Genomic DNA, 17,562 nt, shown 5'->3' on the forward strand with positions numbered 1-17,562 from the left:
GGAACAAGGATCCTACAAGTGATTATTTTTCTTCATATTTTCAATGACAAAAATATGATTTCATATTAAATAAAAGGATAAAAGTGTAATTATATGTTATCTTTTGTGTATTATTGTATGATATTTGTGATGTTCGTCACTGAGTACATCAAGTTTTCATTTCCTGAAAATGATTTTGAAGTGAGCTAGAACATCTGAGGCCATTCTTTGAACAAATAAGTGTTGAGTGAAAATAGGTTGGGTGGAAGAGGGGCTAATGCAAATACCCAACCTATATATCAATTTTTAATGGTTCATACACATTAGCAAATGAATTTAACATTATTATGTTGACATGATTAAAGGGGTAAACTATTATAAATTTTAAATTGATAAAATTAATTTTTAGAGGACAAATTTATGAAGAGGGAACTTATTCAAACTTATTATATTTCTTCTCCTTCTCAAGTAGAAAATGAAATCACATAGAGAGTCCAAAAGTATATATAAATTAGAATACTTAATTATTAAATAGACCACTTGGAAATTCTTACAGAATCCGCATAAAAAGAAATTTTATCTCACAATATATGAATACTAGTAAATAATTTAACAAAATTGGTCTCAATTCCTTCCTTTATTTTTACCCCTTCACCCAATATGTCACATTATTCCAATTACTACTCTATAAAACTTAGAGGAATAATAAACTCAATGCTACTTTAGAAGCTTCAAAACTTTAGATTTGGACAAAATTGTTCCATCTCAACATTAAACAGAAGCAACATGGCAGATCAAGTCAATCACACGTGAACTGCACCAAAAACAAACAAATATTGAGGATAAAGAATAGAGTATTATGTCATGTTTTGACAGTGAAAAAAAAATGTCAAAAAATATTCAAGTGTTTTTACCTGTAGCCCCATTCATTGTCATACCAAGAGACAAGTTTCACAAAATTGTTATTCAAAGAAATTCCAGCTTTTGCATCAAAAATGCTTGACCTATAAATAAGCCCACATAGAAAAAGAGTAATGTTATTTGTACACCAGAAATGCCACACAATTGCGATGTCTCGTACAAATAATATAATACTATAAAAAGTAACAAAATCTATCTTCGTCAACCCTAATAAGTGTTTTAAATTATACTTTGTAATTGCAATTGCAGTTTCAGGAATCTCCACAATGACATTGTTATCATAACTATAACCGCAATCGCAGCCGCAATTTAAAATACGGATAAGTAACATCACCTGTTGTCACCAATAAAGTCTGTAGACACAACATCATCCTCAGTGTAACCAAGGATTCCCTTCATACTACCTTCAGATGCTTCCCTATGAAAGAGTCAAATAAAGGAACATGAGTATTTGATTAAATTAACTACATTCTAGATAAGAAAATAAAAGGATCATTTTATACACACAAAAAAAAGGGTTTGTTCTTACTTGATAGCAGCTTTAATTTCATCATAAGTAGCTCCTTTCTCAAGTCTAACAGTGAGATCAACTACTGAAACATCAACAGTGGGAACTCTGAAAGCCATTCCAGTTAACTTATTATTCAGCACTGGCAACACCTTACCAACAGCCTGCACAATGTTCAACATGTAAACAATAAGTTTCCACTTACCATAAATGATTTTTAAGAGTATTATTTGAATGTATGGAGGTGTTTTAAATTGTGTCGAAATTGCGGTTATATTTACTGTTATTATGATTGTCATTGTGACCATTATGATGTTGATTGCAGTCGTTGTGGTGTGATTTTTGTGATTAAAAAACATTTTTGAAGTCAATGCAGTATGATGTGACCCGATGCAGTCGCGTTATTATGATTTAGTATACAACTGTAATATTGTGGTTGCATAACGTGATGCGGTTTGCAATTTGAAACAATATGGGAAAACAATTTTCTTTCATAGTAGTCACCACTATGATATACATAAGGGTTACTTCAAATTTTTTTGTATTACCAAAAATATCTCTTAACCCTATGGGCAAGGGATGAAGTAAGTAATTCCTTTTGGGTGCATGGATACCATTCAATAAGTGTCACTCATAGGAATCGAACCCTTGATCTTTTGGTCTTTCTGGAGATCTAAGTTAATGTACGGAAATGAAATACCTTAGCAGCTCCAGTGCTACTAGGAATGATGTTGAAGGAAGCAGCTCTACCACCTCTCCAATCCTTCATTGATGGTCCATCAACAGTCTTTTGAGTAGCTGTGTCACATCAAAACAATGGAACATGACAACTACTTTGTGACAACTTTTAATTAGTCTTTAGTTTTTTCTTAAAGGCTAAAAGATGAAAAATAAGAGGAGAGATAATTTGATTTGTTTAAAGAGAAGTTGTTGAATTCTAACAATTGGTAAAATGCATAACATTTCATATTTACCTGTCATAGAGTGGACAGTGGTCATCAAACCTTCAACAATACCAAATTTGTCTTGAATAACCTAAAAACATTTCAATGAGATCAAACAATTAAATTTTTTTTTTCTTGTCTAAATGAATGACATTGTTTTAAAATATTGGTAACAGTTGTGGTTATTATGATTATGGTGGTTGTCAGGTAAATTGTGGACATTTCGATGTAAATTATTTTAATTAATTGTGCAATCCGATGGACCTTATACAGCTCAAATATTGTACGAGCTATCACTTCATTGTGATTTAGGGTTTCATCGTAATGGTAGTATGATACGATTGTAGCCATTATCACAACCACAATATTATAGTCACATCACATGATACGATCCATAATTTGAATCACTATAAAGACTGAATATACCTTTGCAAGTGGAGCAAGACAGTTGGTTGTGCAGCTAGCATTGGAAATTATATCAAGATCTGCTTTATATTCTTTCTCATTCACACCAACAACAAACATAGGTGCATTATTGCTAGGGGCAGAAATAATAACCTTCTTTGCACCTCCCTGAATATAACAATAAAATTCAAAGACAATGTCAAAAATGAGGCAAGCCACAAAAAATTAAAATCCCTAAAAAGTTTAATTGAAATGAGTTTTTTACGAGTGAATATCCACTTTAATCTTTAAAGATTTTCGTATATACCAATTTGATCTCGGAGAAATAAAAATCTAAATTAGTACTAATCATCACGAATATAAGTCAAAATAGCCTATATAAGGTGTCATTAAATAAGTAAAAATGACTAATTTGATCCAAATTTAATATTTTTATAACAATTTTGGTTTTTCAATTTTTAAAGAAGTACACATGAAAATTTTAAGTGACTAAAATAGATATTTACTATTTTTTTTAATGACAAACCTTTAAGTGAGCAGCGGCCTTATCTTTATCAGTGAAAACTCCAGTAGACTCAACAACATAATCAGCTCCAACTGAACCCCATGGAATCTCCTCCGGGTTCCTAACCAGTTGCGGTTACATTATGATTACCATAATTGTAGAAAAATGCGACCAATGCGGCCACGATAATAATTTGCATATCATGAGAGTCATATGTATACAAAACTAGAATATACCTCATGCCAAATACAGCAACTGGCTTATCACCAAAGAGAAGTGTTTTTTCATCCTTAACCTTAATTTCATGGTGCTTCCATTGACCATGTACAGTATCATACTTGAACATATATGTCTGTTGGGTACAATGCCAAATTAATTATCAATAACATTGTAATGTTATCTAAGATGTGACAGAATATTTATCATTCAGAATATATAATTTAAATTTATATACATATGCATACATTACAAATATCATAGTAAATATGAAAATATATATACAATTTATTGTGAGCATGTGCTATATTAACATCAATCAAGCATTCATTTATTTAATAAGACATCTATGATGATGAGTATTATATAGTGATAAGACATGAACAAAATCTTCTTTGATATCATATCTCAAATATTGAGATACGCAAATAATAATAAAATAAAAACAGAAAAAAATAACGAATATAATATTTAACTTTTTAATTGACATGACATATATGTTTACCATGTAATCGGTAGTGATAAATGGATCGTTAACAGCAACAAGCTCCACATCATCTCTTTGCAAAGCCACCCTGGCCACTAGACGCCCAATTCTTCCAAATCCTTCAACCACATAAAAAATAACATAACAATTACATTAATCAACCAACCAATCGAAAACATGTTTGGTTTCTTTTTATGACATATACAAAGATTGAAATTATGGGATTGGTTTGGACATATAAGAAATACCATTGATTCCAATCTTGATACCCATAATGCTGAAAAATATTGAAGCCTAAAATAGTGTGTGAATTAATGTGATGAACAAAGAATAATGGAGAAGGGTGAAGGTGTTTGTAGTATTATATATGCCTAAGGGTGAAAGAATGAATGGTTCATAGTTGAAGCAATGATCTATGTAAGTGTGAGGAAATTATGGAGTGGACATGGTTGTGGTGATGCATCTACGTGAGTTTCGTGGGGAAATGGGAAAGGTTCAAACACTTTTTCATGAATAAATAAACGAATATAATTTGATGTGGTAGTTTGAGTAATATTATCTCCTCTCTATGGTAAGATTTTAATTATTATTATTTTTTAAAATAAAGTTTTGGAGAAGTGTATCTCAATATTTCATTTCCATCAACTCTTTAAATAACGAGTTTAAAATGGCAGGTTGTTGTTGTATTTTCCTATTACTTGTCCCTTTGGAAAAAATTAGGTTCTATTTGTTTATCCATTTAGAAATTAAAAAAACATTAATAGCTCTTTTAGTTTCACAGTATGTTCTTAACATTAATTAACAACTATTTTTTATAGGAAGAGATAATTTGTAGATTTTGTAGAGTGCTATGAGTATGAGTAAGCATAAGAATAGTGAAGTATAGGTATTGCTTACTTGTGTACATGCATGTACTTATCCGAGTAGTGAGTATATGCATATAACCAATAAATTTTTAAGTTTAATTATATATTTATATATTGTTAATAATTAATATATATATATATATATGAAATTAATTATTAGATGAATAATAATATATATTTATAATAAATTTATCTGATTCAATCACCAAAATTCATTATTAAATAATAATATAATACTTTGTCTATAACATTAAATTATTAATATATATATATATAATATTTAATTTAAAATAAATTTAGGAATATGTAATACTCGCATGACGAGTATCATTATACATATGCTGGATTCGATTGCGGTTGAGGAGTCTTCAACAAGTGAGACCTTAAGGAAATGGTTTTATGGACATTTTCCACTTATAAACTCTTCGACCCTTCTCTTCATATCTAATGTGAGACTTCGCACTTGAATAGTTCCAACAATGTTCCACTCAAGTGTCGGTATCGCGCACTTATAAGTTTGTCCCGCCTTAAGTCCATAATGTCAACCATTGACTCTAATATAAGTTGTTGATGTAGCGAAAGTGATTGTTGCACGGTGTTGGCCACAATCAATCAAATAAAGGGCATAGAATAAATAGAAGAGAAGAAGACAAGAGAATTTGTTAACGGCGTTTGGTCAATTTATACTTACATCCTCGGGAGCATTGAGTTGCTACTAATATATTATTAGAGAATAAGGATTACAAGCTCTAACACATCCATGGGTCCAAGTGTTTGTCGGATGTTTATATTTGGTGCTTATGTTTAGATGCAAGGTGTAACACAAACATTGATAGAGATACAGAATATGACATGGGTTTTGGCTTGGGTGCAAGGGTTTAGCATGGACATTGGTAGCATTGACACAACGTATGCGTTATGGGTATGCTCCTTATGGTGGAGTGTGAAAGTTCTTTTAAACTATGATTGTCAAAGTAGACAATGGTAGTAATAGTTAAGGATTTCCAAGGAAGCTCGAAGGTTTAGTTGGTTAGGCGATTACGGTTGTTGGTGAAATTTAGCATAGAGGTTCCATAATATCTAAATATTTCCTAGCAATAGATGGTTAGGCGATATGTTCCATTAGATAGCGATACAGGAAGGTGCACTACAAGTTTGGAGAGTTAAGCTCTTCGTAACATTGTCAAGGATATTATGAAAGACTTATGTTGAAGGAGAGTAAACTCTTATGTGAAGGAGTTGTTAAAGAGAATTAGACATTGAGCAAAGTGGAGCAGGATATTCGCTAAGGTGAAAATTCTTCTATAGATTTCCTGAGGAGTGAGATATTCATCTATTTCAATCAAGGTGAAGATTGTGGAAATTTTGAAATATGTTGTTGCATAAGTCTCTCATTGCCTACTATTGGAATGTAGTAGAGTGACTAATGTCATATATTAGGTTCAAGTCCCATGTTATAATGTGTACCAAATAGAAATACCCAAAAGCTTGTAATTCTTATTCTCTAATAATAACTTGGAAGTCACTCAATGCTTCCAGAGATATAGGCACAAATTGATTAAACCTCGTTAATGAATTATTATATCTTCTTATCTTCAATTTATTATATGTCCTTCATTTAATTGTTTATGATCAATGTTGTGCAACGGTTGCTTCCGCGGCACAAACAACATGTTCTAACTCACAAGTCATTAGTATAAGTAATGTTACGAGTTTCTTGGAGTTACCTATAGGTGTGAGTATTTTTTATATGCCTAGATATTAATGATGATTAATAAAGAGATAAATGATAAATATGTAGAAATAAAAGAAATATTATAGGGATTATTTATATTAATTAGGTATATTCATTTATGTCCTAAGAAACAAATAATAGAGATAAGGGGAAGGGCATATTAGGAATGGCAACGGGGTGGGTCGGGATTGAGTTTATACTTTTCCAACCTCGAACCCAAATTTCAAAACTCAAATCCGAACCCGAACTGGGCAGGGTTGAAAAGAACGTTATCATTCCCTAACCTATCGGCTTTCGGGAAACCCAAACCGGAGAGGACACCCAAAACCTTTATTATTGCTATTTTATGTGCAAATTTTGAAGTTTGGCAGCTCTAACCTAGTTTGAAGTTTGAATTGTCCATGGATGTGTGCCTAAGAAACATGATTGGTGTTAGAAGATAGATGTCCTTGGTCCTCTCCTAGCAAAACTAGTCACGAGAGCAACTTCAATATCCACATAACAAGCTAGTGCAATCTTTAAAACTTAATATGCTCTTAAAATGTGTGGAGCAGTAAAGAATATTCTCTAACTTTTTCTATTGAAAGAATTCTAAGAGCATTGAAGGCATTGCTTGGATAATCACAAAAGAAGTCAAATATATTTGATCCATTTAGAGCAAGTTCACTCTGGAAAGTTACGTAAAAAAAGTTCAGATATATTATCCTTGGTCAGGTCCATTTGAAAAAGGCCTTCTTGTAGGCCCATAACTAGTAGGTGTACCACCACATCGGAATTCAGGGTACATACTTTCATTGCTTCATCATTAAACATGTCCATATACGCACGGATAGACTTGTGTGGCCCCTGCTTGATTCCGACCAAAGTGAGGGATGATCGGGCAGTGCTTTACTAGTTGTGAACCAAACATTGAACTTGTCTGCCATGGGTTTATAGTGTGTGGTGCTAGACGTGTAAACCACTAAAAAGTAGTATATTTCAATGTAAGAGGGAAATCATGGCAGATGATGGGGTCTAATGCTTTGTGGAAGAGCATGGATGCTTCGAAGGCATCAAGGTGATCTTGGGGGTCAGTAATACCATCATACCGATCAACGTTGGTTGGGTGGGCTACTTGTTTCGGCAGGGGAAATATATGAGTGCTTCTATGAAAGGATGTTTGGCTCCATGAAAGCTATGGTCGGAGGGGCGGGTGTTTTTGGTGTGTAAGGTAGTTTGTTTGTGGGTTGAGCGGGTTTCTCTAGAGGACTCGACATCATGTGTTTCGATGGGTGGTCGCGGTGGTCTATAACTCGACTTCGTTCTGGAATGGCGGAGTTCCTCCAGCATTTGGGTTTGTTGCTGGATTAATTTCTCTTGTCGCTCTAGTATCTGGAGGAGTTGTTGGTTGGTTGGGTGTGGTGGTTCTAGGGTGGTGTTATAAGTTTGGCTGGATTGATGGGAGGGTTGTATCTATCATTGAAGTTTGGGGGAAGTTGTATTGTAGCGAGAGGGCATGTTGACGGGTGGAGGTTCAATTTGGTTGAGGGGGTTTGCTTGGTTTCAGGTGGTTACCATGGTATAGGTAAGCCACAAATGGCGTCAATGTTCTTTTGTAATACAAGTCTGGTAGATCGGGTCAAAGGATCGAGTAAGGAGTCTTCTTGGAGGAGTTGGATGATTGGGGTTAAGAGTTCAATTCATGATAGCAATACTTGTTAAAAGAAACATTGGTAGTACCAAAAAGAATTAGTTCTTTACCCAATATCCGAAAGGGATTAGTTTTTTATCCAAAAAATGTGAGGAGATACCATTGGTAGTACAAAAAAATATATGCTTCTATGAGTTAGTACGGCCACTAAACCTTAATCAACCAACCAGATCAAATCATGTACATAAGTTATCCCTGGTGCATTCATTTTTTCCAACATCAGCCTAGCAGAACAGAATGTTCAAGACCACAAAATTCTGCAAAAACACATTGTTCAACTTGAAAGTGATTGTAACATACCTTCCCTTGATTTAAAGGACCAGGCAAAATTAAATAGGAAACAAAAAGGCACATAAGACCACAAATGAACAAAAATAGAAGACAATATAGGCTCACTTATAGGACTAGTGTTCATACATTACATATTATCTCTGCTTTTTATCTTGGACCATTGCACTACACAACAACCTTACATTCTCAATTTTCAAAAAAAAAGAATAGTAATAATAATTTGGGGCACTCAACAAAAATTTTCATTAAAACTGTGGCTCTCATTCACATATACTATGATGCCGATAGGGGATACCGATGGTGCCTTAGAAGATTTATTTCGCATCCATCATGCAGTCAACTTCTGCGAAGAACTAAGTGCATTTATATGCTGGAGATGTAAAGCAGCAAGAAGTCCCTGCCAGGTTTCTCCAGGTGCACCTGATACTTCAAAATTAAGAAGTTTGTTCTGCTTCCTGTAGTAATCTTCCAGCAACTTGCACTAGATAAGATACGAGAAGAAATTTTTTAAATGTTATATTATTCAACAATAGTTTCACTTAAATTTCAGATTATTCTTATGGTTTGATTTTTGAACAGATCCAGAATTCATGCACTTCTAAAAAAATTAAAATACATCCCTGTTTGCCGACCGCCTTTAGACTTAATGGATGTTTCAGCCAGAAATTCTATGTTGCTGTTAAACGAATTAAGTAAAATTTTATACTTATTACACCTAATTGCAAACTTAGTTAAACTATACGAACCAAATATAAGCGAATAAACTATTTAAGACTTGCAAACTCTATGCACAACTACTAAAACAAAAAAGAGAGATCATATATAGCCAAACCTCCTTTGGATGATTGCTGAGATGTTCATTCTTTGATAGCTTGGTTGGGTTCCAAGAGCTATTCATGAATATGTGCTCTTGACAAGGGCTAAATTTTCTAGCTCCAAGATTCTTTTTCACCAGATTCTCTTCCGAGCATTTGAAATTCACCACTAGATCAACATGAGCTATGTGATCAAGAATCTCCTGCAAAAGAGATTTACCATTTCAAGAACAAATATAACGATTTCCCAGTTCAAGGGCGCATGAGAAAACTACAGGAATGTAATTGACAAATAATCGAGCAGTTCAAGATTCGGACACACGAATAATCTTACAGCTTGGATCCTCGTTCGGGGGATTCCATCCAGAATGAACCCAGTTTCACCTCTTGAGTATCCTTCCTCCAATCTCTTCGATAGTAGAGCAAAGAGAATTTCCTCCGGAACAATTTTTCCATGATCCAATGCATTAGCTATCTGAATTGGAAGAACCCCAAGTCACACACCATTAATATATTAATCAAACACTATAAAGAACAAATGCAACAACAACCGAGCCTTAGTCCCACTAAGTGGAGTCACCTACATAAACCAAACAACGCCTTAAGCTCGGATTGTGTTATACAATACTTAAAACCTTAAGCAAATGTCTTATGATATGGATCAACCATATGATATAAAGAACCAATATAAAGGTTTAAAAAGCATTCAAAAAAGAATATTCAATTCAGAGTCTCTTCTGGAATCCATCCTAAAATAGAAATATTCTTAATTGCTAAGTGCTAACTTTAATTTGAAATTCTGGTAGAGGCAAATTTAAAAGAAGACAACAACACCAATCGTACCTCACAGGTCGGTCGGCTACATAGATCAAATAATATCATAATCCACTATCACATATTCCATGGACAAGAACGATTTCTAATTTTTTTCCTTAATCATTTTACTTATCATTTTTCTTGTCACTACTCTGCTCTCTATTTAATGTATTATTTTAACTATATGCCTAAACCAACTAAATCACGATAAAAAATTAAAACAAAAATAAAAAGCTTATAACAGCAAAGTCAACAACCAAACTTTTATCCCACGAGGCCGAGTTGCCGAGTCTGTCAGGTGAATCGAACGACACAATAATGCTCTAATAAGAAAATAAAGAAAGTGACAATGATTAACCTGGTTGTAGAGAGAAGAGCGAGGGTTAAGGTCTTGACGAAGGAGTGTGGCCATTGAAATATAAGGAACTTCTAGAAGCTTCGACAATTTCTCTGCGAATATGTGTCTTCTTACTCCAGGTTCACCTATCATAACCCACTGTACTCCTCTCTCATGAACCGAACTCTCATTCTCAACCATTGCACCTGCTCCACACGCTTCATATTCTTCTTCTCCTTCATCATCGGAGTAGTAGTAGTTATACTGAACCGCTGCGGCTGAACCGAAAACCCGGTTCGACCGGAATATGGATTTTAATTGTGGCGCCACCGAACTCAGGCGTGCGATCGCGGCCATGACGGCGGTGGTTGGTGGTTGGAGGGAGTGATGGTTTTGGTTACGGCGCGAGGCAATTATGGGAACGAGAGATTGAAGGGAAAACCTTGAGGTTTTATAAATTGAATTAGAGAAATGACCGTGGTTTTTGGGTTAATTACGAGTGTGCCACTAGGATTTTTATTTATATTAACCCGTGCGAACCGCGTGAATCGTTACACGTGGTGTGTTTTGATTGGTGGATGGAGAAAATATGTTGGATTGAAATATCTGGCGCGTGAAGGAGCGTTGTAGTAGTGTCTGTCTTGTGAGGGTTTCTGTTATTATAACATGTGACATTGGAAACTAAAAAATAAATTATGTCATCAAATTTCAATATACGTTTTTTTGATTTAAAATATATGTATTAATAATGACAATATCTTTTTTATATTATCAACTCATTCATTATTTGTATATTAATTATTATTTTATTTTTGAAAATACGATGAAAAGTGAATGATAAATTAGGGGCTAATTAACTTAATAGTGTACTTTTTAAAAATAATTATGTAAGTAGAGTAGTTTATAAACTATTTTTCATTAATAATCTACTATTCATATTTAATCATCATTGACTATCAAATAAATACATATAAACGGTAAATGATACATTAATTATGTATAAATCAATAAAATAACAATTTATATCATATTATATTCTTAACACATATAGATATTAAACTCATGTTTTTTACTCTTTTTGTCTTAGTTTTGTAAATTGTTTCAAAATAATTCTTGAAATATAGAAGAAACACATATTTATAATTGTGATTGTTTTTTATTTAAAAAAATAAAATAAAAATATTGTCGAATATTTTATTTTATTTTATACATTTTATTCTTATTTTTTAATCAGTTTAATGGCGGCACATTGCAAAAGACTCACACTCATTGGTGAATAATTAAAATAAGAGTAAATATTTATTTTAGTCTCTCATGTTTGTTGACTTTACCAATTTAGTCTCTCAAAAATTGAAAAACTCAAAATAGTCTCCAAAATTTTGAAATGTGTGTCAAATGAGTCTTTTTAGCATGTTTTACAACACATGATATAGACTAATTTGATTCTAAAAATGACTAATTTTATCCACATTTAAAATTTTTGGATCATGTTGGGTTTTTCAATTTTTAAAGACCAAATTGGTAAGGTCAAAAAATATGAGGGACTAAAATAAGTATTTACTCTTCAAATAATAAATATTGTCATATATAAAAGGATGAAAATATTAATGTTCATGTCATAAAATTTAAGTATATCTAATCAAATAAAGTATATAATTTATAATTGATCTCTACGTGACTTCATATTTTGAAATCACTTATGATTAACACATTGTCAATGTTGTTAAAAACAATGTGTCTTTTACTTTCAACCAACATATTTAATAGATTATTGATTCATTTCAAGAAAGTAAATTCAACGCTGCTATACATACAATAATGTAAGTCATATATTAATTATCAAACATCACTAAAACAATTGAGTAAAAATCACATGGATAAACTTTGTAAATTCAATTAGTTTTTTGGTATCAAAACTAGATAACAAATTAGTAAGACTAAAGAAATGCGTATAAAGAAGCAACTTAATATTTATCTTGGAAAATGATTGTTCCTTAAGTTACATGTCTACAATAGTATAAAATAGCTCAACATAATAAAAAAAAAAAAAAAAAAAAACCTAAATATTGAACTTGTAAAATGACAAATGATATCCATATTTTTTTAAAAGCACATCTTCATGTGCATGTACCATTGTCCATACTCCCACTTAGTAAAATTTTAATATGGTAGACTATTTCTAAGAATCTCGTCAAATTATAAGTTGAAAGATAAACCATTATCTTCAAATGAAGAATGTCATAAAAACTTAGAAATAAAAAAGTTAAAACAATCCAAAAAATACACATATTTTCAATTTTCATTCACCCTCCATAGTGAAAAAGAATAAATAACGTGTGAAGCTAAGTCCTTCCTTGGAAGCTGGTGGCTGGTGAATCGGACACGTGGGTGGAGAATAGAGAATCAATTAATGACAGGGTAGTGCGAAGTCTCAACTGTTGCAATTTTTTATGGCTTTATTTTTTTTTGTTTCTCATAAGTATCCTCGTACTGAAAGCAAACATGTCCGAGCCAAAAATATCTATAAGTATATGGGTTAACTCTTCCAACGAATATTTTGTTATCCATAAAACTTTACCAAGACCTTACTTAAGGAAAATCAAATATGTGTCACTTGATCCAACGTCCATTTTTATTTCATGGCTTTATTTAACAACGAAAGACCCATTTTTTTTCTTATAAAATTTCCGCATGCTTATAAATTTGTTCCATGAGAACTCAAAGAAGTGCTTAAATTTTTTGAACATGGTTTTAAATAATCTCAAACAGGTGCTTAAAAATGTTTGTACTCCCATTTATCATTTTTAAGACAAATTTTATTTTGTATTTTTTAGGGACAGAAAGTATTGACAACGAAAAGGAGTGTTTACTTTTTTAATGATTTATTTAATCTATGCAACAGAAGCATTAAATAACCCCTAATTCCCTAATTAATACCCACTTAAAGTAATAGTTTTCTTAGTGTTAGTTTAGTGGTATAGAGTTCCATAAGATGTTTAGAATGATCAAAATATTTGTTCGATTATGTGAGTGACAGACATTTGTTGAGAATGATAGTCACATACTCCGAAAGAGGTTAGATCTTTATCCGAACATTGATAATACCAAAAAACAATCTAATTAAAACTTGAGTTTAATATCTATCAAACATATTGTAAAGTTTTTAGGATCAGATCATCCAACATTTATCACTGTAAAAAAACCCATAAATCCCTTAAGAAAAAGATGGTTAGAAAGGCAAAATGGAATCATAAGAGAAGGCTAAAGGAAACCAAAGATGAGTCTTTCTCTTCGGAGAGCAAAATATTCAACCTTCATTTCCAATTTCATAACTCTCGCTGATTCACATGGCAATAAGTAAGGTGAATTATTTTGTTATTTTATTTAATTTACTCTTATTGTAATTACTATTTATTTTGTTTACTTTTTATATCTAATATATTAAAAATAAAAAAGTTCTCTTCCAACTCTAAAATAAATAAATAAATTTGGAAATTTGAATAGTTTAATCATGATTCACTTTTGTTTATTCCTTGCTAATACAAGGAAGTTGATATATAATGGGTAAAAATGTCTCTTTGTTATTAATTTCATTTATTATTTAAAAAAATTCTTATGAATATTTTTAATCATAAAATTTAATGGAATTTGAATAGCTCGATTGCGGTCAATGTGGTCTTCCTTTATACTAATAGTGGGAAGTTGTTATGTTGTCTTTTTGCTATTGATTCTTTTATTTATTTTAAAATAATAATTACTTATAAACATTAATTTTAATTATAAAACTTCAATCGAATTTGATTAGTTTGATAGTGACTCATGTCGCCTCTTGCTTTCTACTTAAAGCAAAAAGTCGGTCTAAAATTAGTGTTCTCTCTTTACTATTGGTTATATCTAATTAAATTGAAAATTATATTTTAAATGTATTTTTTAAATTAATCAAAAATCAAATCAAGCCAATCAATTAATATTTTGCTCACAAGTATGTTATTTTGATTTCCTATTGCACCTAGAAATATGTAATAGCAACTTGTATTAAACTATTATTTGTACACACTTGTATACAACTATTTTTTGTACCTTTTGGGGTGAATATTTATTGCTAGTAAAGGTTTGCACACTTCTCTAGAGTTTCATTAAATTATGAAAACTAAGAGTCTCGTGTGATATTAATCTTAAAGTGTAACTCACAAGGATACCATTATCAATGGTTTTTGTCACACGAGGTTCTTAGTTTTCATAGTTCATGAAATTTTGGCCTAGTGACATTTTTGGTATTGACATGATAAATCATTGTTGAAAGCGAATTTCGGTGTTTTGTTGGGAGTTTTCTCCCCTCAACAAATCGTCCTGACAACAGTGTCAATTTGTTGAAAGATTAATACTTTTATTTTCGTTATGTTCTTTTTGTTTGATTAAGTAAGAGAACTCGGTTTTACTTTTTGTTCACCATCTCGACTTTGTTGAAATAAATTCCGACACCATTACTAACTAGCCTTTTAAAAATAAGTTACCATTAAATAGTTGCACTACCACTGACCATCCAATACTAAGTGGTTTCATTCATAATAAATGAAGATTACATCAAATAGCAAAACAAAACACGTATATTCTTCCTGTGGCCATGTTATCTCTTTTAAACCACAAAATTAATGCATGAAATTTTTTAAAAACAAATAAAAATGAAGCTTAACAGACATTAATTAAAGTGACCAGACAAATAAAATCACTTATGATCACATTAGAAACGAACATAACATCAATTTATGTATCAAGTATGGAACAACATTAGAATTGGAAGATCTAAAATTTTTAAAAGAAATTATATAAAAAATAAGGGGACTCACCAATTTTAATTTGGAGAAGAAGATTAAAAATGTGACATTATGATTAATAGATCCACTAATTGCATATATAAGGAATATAATTCAAATAGGTAGTGTTGTCCAATGGCGGATCTTGATCTAAGCTTTAGGAGGGGCAACAATATTTAATTACAATTTATAATTAAAATTAACTGAGTCAAAAAAAATATAAAAAAACATACATGACTAGATTAGAGTTAAAATTTTCAGTTATTTCTTTTTCAATATATGTTACTATATTGTCAGCAAAAAAATTTATTTTCTATCTTACTATGTAATTTTCTTTTTTTGTTTTCACTGTTGAAAATGATATTTATGTAGTAGCTGGACTACAATAGTTAAGATAAGACGAATAACTAGATAAAACAAGATATAACTAACGACATATGGTTAATAATTTTTAAAACTTGAATGACTAACGACATTAAGAACAAAATTTGGATATTGACATCTCAAATTAATATTTTTTTTGCTTATTGGAATTTATATGATAAAAAATTTGGACAAAAAAATCCATTTTTTATCAATATTAAATGATAACATGCATAGGGTATATATTATCAATACATACATAATCTATCTATTTCATCAAGTGTAAAATTATAACCAACTTCTACATGTGTAAGAAATCTTTCATCATGTATAATTTTTAGAAGGACCATACAAGTTGCATTATTTTTATTTATCAAGCTACAAATGAAAGAAATATGTGAGATTCAACTAGTATCTCCATAAAGACATCATTCCAGTGTAGGTAAAGGAAGTACATATGTTGTTCTAGAAAGTGTCACTCTATACATGATTTTAATAATTTAAAAGTTTAATAATTAAGTATTTTTTAGGTTATACATCACAAATAGCACATGAAGTAACACACTTTTTAGAACAACATATTTTTTTAAGTAGGTAAAAAAATATTTTAATAATTGTTTAAAAAATTCCAGGAGGCAACTGCCCCCACCTGTCCCTTTGACGGTCCGCCGCTGGTGTTGTCCTTCTTTTCTTTTGTTTTTAAAAGTTATGTTCATTCCAAAATCACTAGTCGTATTACATAGAGAATTACTTGATTTTTAAACCGTGGAAGGAGGAAGAAATATCAATTATTTTTTTATCAATTATTGAATTCAAGTAGCAGAAGAAAGAAGAAAGTTGATTACCATGTTACCTTCCCTCTCTTCTACAAACTGCAATTATGGATCACTTACTAAGTTCGGTTTTTGTTTTTGTTCTCTCCCCACTCAATCATGTATTTTGTAGTTACCAATTAGGTTAAAGTTCTCCTTAAAATAATTTTTAATGTTATTCTTATCAAAATAATGAAATTCCAATTTACCACAAAGTAACTAGAATAAATAAGATAATCATAAAAGAAAAACCACCTCGCATATCTAGATAATCGTAGTGAGATAATTTTGTTAAGTTAACCCAAATACTTAGTGATTATAATATGATATACTATCAAAATTAGTTTAGAATAAACGTTTTAATGTATATAACAATTAAAATCAATACAAGATAATATTATCAAGATAAATATCCATAAAAGATATTTAATACAAATTTATCATGTATTCAAAGAATAAGCAAATACTTCAATATTATAATAAAGTACAATTTTTATCTTCACATATATTTTTTGAAACAAACTTAACTCTGACATGATAAAGATTTACTTGACCACAAGATACTCAATGAAGTAACTTGTTTTTAAAATAAATCAAAATCATAAACCTATGGTATAATCATTTAAAGATGAACTACTCTTCTAAAACCCATATTTTTATTAAGATAAATATACAAAACTAAATCATGATTCTTAACTCACACATAATAAAATAGAAAATTGCAGGTGTTACAATCCCCCTAACAAAAAATTTCGTCCCCGAAATTTTGTTAAGTTATACAAAGCAAAATAAGATTTTAAAATCGATATTAAATATAAGACACACACAATCAAACACAAATTCAACAATTAAAATAATTAAGAGAGCTAGTTGTCAATAGCTAGAGCGAACCACATATTTATACAAGTTGATGAATTCAAGAACTAACATTTGGTCAAATTTAAAATACCAAGATACAACAAAAGGGTGTGAAAACATGAACAAAAATATTACAATGAAGACAAATTTTATAAAGTACTTACTAAGAAAGTTAGATTTGTCAAGGCACCAATCACTCA

At 31.0% G+C, this 17,562-nt stretch overlaps 2 protein-coding genes across 2 annotated transcripts; both read right to left on the reverse strand.

The window, feature by feature from the left end:
* Window positions 482–4,344, reverse strand: LOC109357807 (glyceraldehyde-3-phosphate dehydrogenase, cytosolic-like). Its single transcript, XM_019601862.1, has 11 exons — window positions 4,214–4,344; window positions 3,984–4,084; window positions 3,499–3,614; window positions 3,284–3,383; window positions 2,779–2,925; window positions 2,383–2,443; window positions 2,109–2,206; window positions 1,430–1,572; window positions 1,235–1,318; window positions 894–983; window positions 482–793 (listed from the first exon to the last, which is right to left on the reverse strand). The coding sequence occupies exons 1-11, from the start codon at window positions 4,236–4,238 to the stop codon at window positions 751–753; spliced, it is 1,008 nt and encodes a 335-aa protein (XP_019457407.1). The 5' UTR covers window positions 4,239–4,344; the 3' UTR covers window positions 482–750.
* On the reverse strand, window positions 8,622–10,947 carry LOC109358876 (probable adenylate kinase 7, mitochondrial). Its single transcript, XM_019603356.1, has 4 exons — window positions 10,537–10,947; window positions 9,697–9,837; window positions 9,380–9,565; window positions 8,622–9,028 (listed from the first exon to the last, which is right to left on the reverse strand). Exons 1-4 carry the CDS (start codon window positions 10,870–10,872, stop codon window positions 8,876–8,878), a joined length of 816 nt encoding a protein of 271 aa, XP_019458901.1. The 5' UTR covers window positions 10,873–10,947; the 3' UTR covers window positions 8,622–8,875.

The sequence above is a fragment of the Lupinus angustifolius genome, chromosome LG10, assembly GCF_001865875.1.
Source record: "Lupinus angustifolius cultivar Tanjil chromosome LG10, LupAngTanjil_v1.0, whole genome shotgun sequence".
Lineage (NCBI taxonomy): Eukaryota > Viridiplantae > Streptophyta > Magnoliopsida > Fabales > Fabaceae > Lupinus > Lupinus angustifolius.